Source organism: Lipophrys pholis, assembly GCF_963383615.2.
Source record: "Lipophrys pholis genome assembly, chromosome: 12".
NCBI lineage: Eukaryota > Metazoa > Chordata > Actinopteri > Blenniiformes > Blenniidae > Lipophrys > Lipophrys pholis.
The window spans coordinates 24,174,533-24,180,663 of record NC_137641.1 but is presented as its reverse complement, the minus strand read 5'-3'; the positions used below and the strand labels follow the sequence as shown (position 1 = coordinate 24,180,663).

General features: G+C 41.8%; 1 protein-coding gene across 1 annotated transcript; it reads left to right on the top strand.

Moving 5' to 3' along the window:
- Nucleotides 1–3,796, top strand: LOC308118287 (E3 ubiquitin-protein ligase rnf8-like; the record flags this gene model as incomplete). Its single annotated transcript, XM_080477637.1, has 9 exons — nucleotides 1–57; nucleotides 572–1,008; nucleotides 1,414–1,585; nucleotides 2,049–2,105; nucleotides 2,219–2,221; nucleotides 2,473–2,553; nucleotides 2,638–2,745; nucleotides 2,873–3,087; nucleotides 3,754–3,796. The coding sequence occupies 9 exons, from the start codon at nucleotides 1–3 to the stop codon at nucleotides 3,794–3,796; spliced, it is 1,173 nt and encodes a 390-aa protein (XP_080333763.1).
- Nucleotides 3,797–6,131: the final 2,335 nt, after the last annotated feature.

Genomic DNA, 6,131 nt, shown 5'->3' with positions numbered 1-6,131 from the left:
ATGGATAGCACAGACGATTCAACATCTGGACAACAATGGACCATCGTGGACAACGAGGTGACATACTGCCGTTTCCCACCTTTACTCTGTGTCCCGTGTTATGTTGGATAAACACACTGAAAGAGGAGTGAACCTGCTCTTTTGAGTGAGGCACACTCCCAAACACTGGCCTGTAGGATTTGCCCATCTGCAAAACACCGAGCAGCCTAATAGATCACATCCACTAACAGTTGCAAAATCTAGAATTACTTGCCTTGCCAGTGTTCATAATGTTACAGCTGGTTTGTGTATATTTATTAGTAACTGCGGCTGGAAATACATGGACAGCCTCTTTACTTTACATCACTTAACTCAGCTGGTCCCCACATATACAACATCGATCTCTGAACTGCAGACCTCAAGCATACCCACAAGTTTTTCTGTCTTTGAGGTTTCTGATATCAACTATGTCATTCTAAAAAATTGTATAAAACATTAGAGTTTTTAAAGTTCATAGAGCTGCACTAAGGTATCCGTCGCTGCGAGAATGATTAGATGCCGCTTTTAAACTAAGTCCTCCTTTCTTTCTCAGACTCGTAACGGTGTGTGGGTGAATGGGAGGCGTATACCTCCGTTCCAAAATTTCCGGTTCCAGGTTGGAAACCCAATAGATATTGGACTCCCTGGGAATGGAAATGGACCGGAGCGCAGCTACGTCCCTGCCCAGCGGTCACACCAAAACGTATCGTTCTCCATGACTGGGCAGACCAATGAGGCGGCTGACCATCAGAAAACCCTCAAGAGGAAGCGGACAGAGGAGGACTCTGAGGAGGACTCTGAGGAGGACGCTGAGGAGGACGCTGAGCCGTCCACTTCGCGGCCGAAGCGCGTCCGCTGCTCCATTGTAGATCGGCCCGGGCTTCTCTCCATGAAATGTCGACGGCGGACTAAAGGCGTGAAGCAGAATCTGCAGCAAGACGTTGACCAACCTCACAGCGATGCAAGTGACACCCCGGACCTGCTGCAGATGTAAGCCACCTTTATAAAAAAAAAAGCAACAAAAAAAAAACCTAACCATTCAACTGTGTTAATTTTTAGCAAAGTTTCTCATCAACTAACTATTTAATTTAAATGCATAAATTTGCCCCTGAAAGTTCATTTTGATGACAAAGATGTAGAGTTTAGTTTCGTACATGTTAGGAATTGTGTGACAATTATGGTCAATAACACCATTGTGAAGATTAAGACACACAATTTCCATTTGAAGGTTTTTTCTCTGTGACTCCAGTCAAATAAGCAACTTGATGTTTTTAGCTAAACAGTTTCCCACATTATTAACATAGACTATGGGGAAAATGCTGTTCCGCAAACAAATGTGGCGTTGGTGGAAGGTATGCGCTTCTATGTGCCCATTCTAGTTTTGTTTGTTTCCAGGTACAGCCAGAACATCGAGATGTTGCAGGAGCAGATCGCCTTGCTGGAAGAAAGGCACAGAGGCCTCTTTGGAGCAGATCAGGTCTCCGAGGAACAGGACTTTCTGGAGACCATCCAGATCAAAATGAAAACATTTGAGAAGTCCTTAATCGAAAGTAAACAACAGCTGGAGGTGAGACTTTGTTCGAGACAGACGTCTTTCAACAAAAAGAAATCAGAACGAGCTGACGTTAAGAAAGAAAAGATTCATGTCACACACCAAAGGTTGCCGCCACACATTGTTAAAGAGTTAAATCACTGCATGTCTGCACGTTGTTGAGCTGAAGCATTATATTTTAGAGTCGTGCACAGTAACAGCTTATCTAAGAAACAGATTCAGGTTTTTTTTTTTTCTTCATTTCTTAACTGGCATTCAAAGACAAGCTGATTAGACTTTGGCGAAGGTTTCGTGGCACGCGTGAGACCGCCAAAACTCAAGACGCTTCATCGTGTTACACTTGAGTGTGTTGGCGCAGATGTTAAATAGCGTTTGATCGTTCTGCAATCTGTATGCGATGAAATACTCTGACAAAAATCACAAGTCTGTGTCATAAAGTTTTTAATCCAAATGTGACCTCTTCCATGTTCATGCGCAGAAAACGGAGCAGCGGGAGGAGAGTCTGAAGTATCTGCTGGAAGAGACCTTACAAGAGGTAGGAGATACAAAACGATAGAGAAACCTAACAGTTTGGCAGGGCATTCGAGTGTCCACAGAAAAATATAATGTTTAATGTGCGGTGTTTCAAATGTTAATTTTGTGCATCAGGTGGTAAGAGTGAGTCACTTGTGCTAACTACTTCCTACAAAACTCTGATCGATTTAAAATACTGCTACCACTTCTATCTGATTAGATCGGCTGAATTTGATTTGAAATTACAGTAGATTAAGAGGAGTCGGTGTGATCCCGTTTCTCAGAGTTCCGAGACTCTTTCACGGCTTCTTTGTTATGTATAATGTTTTTGATTCCCCTCAACAACTGCATCTGCTCTTTTACTTTTAATGCATCTTCAACGTCATCAGCGTAAGAAGGTGATGCAGGAAATCACCGATTACCAACAAAGTTTAGAAGATATTCTGCTGGACAAAAACCAAGAACTTGAGGTACAATCAAAATGAATTGATTATTTTTATATTGTCCGTTTTTTAGCAGCTTGCTGATTTTCTTCTTCTATCTTTTTTTTATAGAAACAGAAAGACGAGGCAGAGGCGCAGAAACACCAGGTCGTAACACAAGTCACTGAAGTCATGGAGAACGAGCTGCAGTGTCTCTTCTGCACCGAATTTCTCATCAAGGTGAAGATGGCTTTCTTAACAGTGTTTTTATACAGAAGCTGAACTCTTGAGATGAGTCGGACTAAATGACAATTGTTCTGCGGGACAAACCAGTCGAACTGTAATCTCATGTTGTTATTCCCTGCAGGCCCGCATTCTGAACTGTGGTCACAGTTTCTGCCGTGAGTGCATCAGTCGGTGGCGACATGAGTTGAGATACGACTGTCCCGTCTGTCGTACGGCCATCGTGTCTCAGACGCGATGCCTGGCGATGGACAATTGCATCGACGGCATTTTGGAGAAACTGAGTCCGGATGTTAAAGCGAGACGGCAGGTTGTCATCGATGAGAGGAACGCTGCCAGGTGTGTTCGATTCAGTGTCCTTGAGGAAAACCGTGAATGCCACATGTTTTTGGTGATGTTGGGCGGATCGAAGCAATCTGCAGATTGGTCTGATCATGTTTTGTCTTGTTATGGTGGGAAGTGGCTTTTCAATTTCGCCATTAGTTGACTACTATTACTGTGCTGTTAAACTAACTTCAGTCAGACCCGAATCATTAACCTGACAACCTCTCAATTCAAATAGTTTTTGTTTGTTTGTTTCAGTCCAAACTGGTACCCCGAACAAGCCGAAATTTACAGAGAGAAACAAGTACAATCTGAACATTGCACCAATGTTAAAGGACGCCTGCTCATGAATACAGGAAAACCAGCTCCAGTTTTTGCAGCATTTTCCAACCTTCATGCTTTTACCGATTCACTCACACACTTTGATGCTGGTGAATCTTTACAAGCTGGAAGGGGGGAGGTTTTCACTCGACTCAGTGTCATTATATGTCCACCACTCATTTACATAAATTAGTAACAGCAGTTACGAAGGCCACGTTTAACCCGTTTAACTCATTTGTAATATGTGTTTACAGAGTACAGCCTTTGTAACCAGTCAGTTCATCCTCTCCGAGTTGGTAAACCTCTTTGTGTGTAGAAGTGTCTTTGTTTCTGACTGTATTTCTTCCGCTGTGTTTTCAGGAATCTCAGAGAAAGAGGAGGTCCACGACTGTGGCAAATTTGAACGCCCGGAGTCTCAGCTGTTGTCATCTCAAGACGTAGAACAAAAATATAAACGCAACACTTTTGTTTTTGCTCCCATTTTTCATGAGCTGAACTCAAAGATCTAATATTTTTTCTCTGTATGTAAAAGGCCTATTTCTCTCAAATATTGCTTTACAGATTTTTCTAAATCTGTGCTCGTGAGCACTTCTCCTTTGCCAAGATAATCCATCCCACCTCACAGGGGTCGCATATGAAGATGCTGATTAGACAGTATGAGTATTGCACAGGTGTGCCTTAGGGTGGCCACAATAAAAGGCCACTCTGAAATGTGCAGTTTTGCTTTATTGGGGGGCAGGAACTGGAACACGCTGTCATATCCAGTGCATCCCAAACATGCTCAATGTTTGACATGTCCAGTGAGTATGCTGGCCATGCAAGAACTGGGATGTTTTCAGCTTCCAGGAGTTGTGTGCAGATCCTTGCAACATGTGGCCGTGCATTATCATGCTGCAACATGAAGTGATGGTCGTGGATCAATGAAATGTGTTAGTTGTCCATAACCTACGCCTGCCCATACCATAACCCCACCGCCACCATGGCGGGCCACCCATTGAGCATGTTTGGGATGCTCTGAATCAGCATATATGACAGTGTGTTCCAGTTCCTGCCAATATCCAGCAACTTAGGACAGCCATTGAAGAGTAGTGGACCAACATTCCAGAGTGGCCTTTTAGTTTGGCCACCCTAAGGCACACCTGTGTCAGGGTTATGCAGTGTGAACCCAAACGCAGACTCAGCAAGTTCCTTAAAAAACAGGTTTATTAAAGCAAAGTCTAGGGAACACAAGGAAAACACAGGGGCACAGGAGGGGCATGACACGAGGGGAGGGGCATGGCAAGAAGACAAGACAATCCGACAAGGACAACAGAGGGAGAGGGGTTTAAATACACAAGGAAGAGGTGGACACAAGTGGAACATTGGTTAATTGGAAACACGAGGTGAGACACACAGAGACCTGACAACCTGTGCAATACTCATGTTGTCTAATCAGCATCTTGATATGCCACACCTGTGAGGTGGGATGGATTATCTTGGCAAAAGAGAAGTGCTCACTAACACAGATTTAAACAAATCTGTCAACAATATTTGAGAGATATAGGCCTTTTGCATACTTAGAAAAAGTCTTAGATCTTTGAGTTCAGCTCATGAAAAATTGGAGCAATAAAGAAAAAAGTGTTGCATTTATATTTTTGTTCAGTATAATTCTTTTTAGTGTTTCAAAGAAGATTAAAGATTTAAAAGTCAAAAGTTGCTTTCAACTGAGTTCTTTCTGTTTTGTTCTGTATATATTCGTTCTGAATTAACCTAAATAAAGATTCTCCCCTCAACCTTCCTGCTGGCAGGTCCTGATAGTTCTATTTATTTCTCAGAAATAAAGTTTCATTTCCCTCGGATAGGAAAAGTATTATCTCAGGTAACTTAAGATTGTATCAGCTCGACCAATCGGAAAACCGATCTTTGTGGAATATGAATAATATTGGTGTTACTCGGTAGAACTTTAGGATTCTCCTCACATCCAAACTGACTTTCATATATATATTTTGAGAAATGTATATTGTATATATTTATTTTTTTTACTTGCACTTTGTTTGTTTTTTTTGTTTGTTTTTTTTGTTTGACACTCGGTTCCCATCCGCTTTGAATGGAAAATCATTTGCAGTTTTTCGCGGGTTTTTTTCGGAAACACTTAGCCGTATCGCTAATAAGAATAATAGCACATTATTCCTGAATTTTCCACTCGTTTTGATGTGCTTTTGTGTGGACGTGCTCCCAATAGACCAGTGCTGTGCCAAAAAACGGCAGAAGAAGAAGAAGCAGACGAATAAGAAAAAATTGGATCTTGTTAATGTAATCTTTGCGCCTTGCCAAAGGCAGGCACAAGAATCAGTACTTCCAAGCACTGTTGGCTAAAAGAACAGCCTCCAGACCTTCCACCTGCCTACAGCGGTTTGTAAGGAAACCAGAGTAACTTGAGAAGATCCACACATGCCAAGGGGAACATGCAAACGCCAAACAGAAAGGTCTTGACTCAAATCGAATGCCTGCTGTTAATAATGCGTGTCATGAAAATAACTAATACTTTATATAGAGATTGGATGGAGTACTTTGCACTTTCACTGTTAGTATTTATTAACAAAAGTTAATTTAGTTGTAAGATTGACTACTTTATGATATTGTAAGAGTTTTGCTCATCTTATGATATCTATACGACCCACATTTGAACCTTTTATTTATTTGAACTGTTTTGTCTTATTAGTATTATCTGTTTCTTTTATCTGTTTTCCACCTTTTCA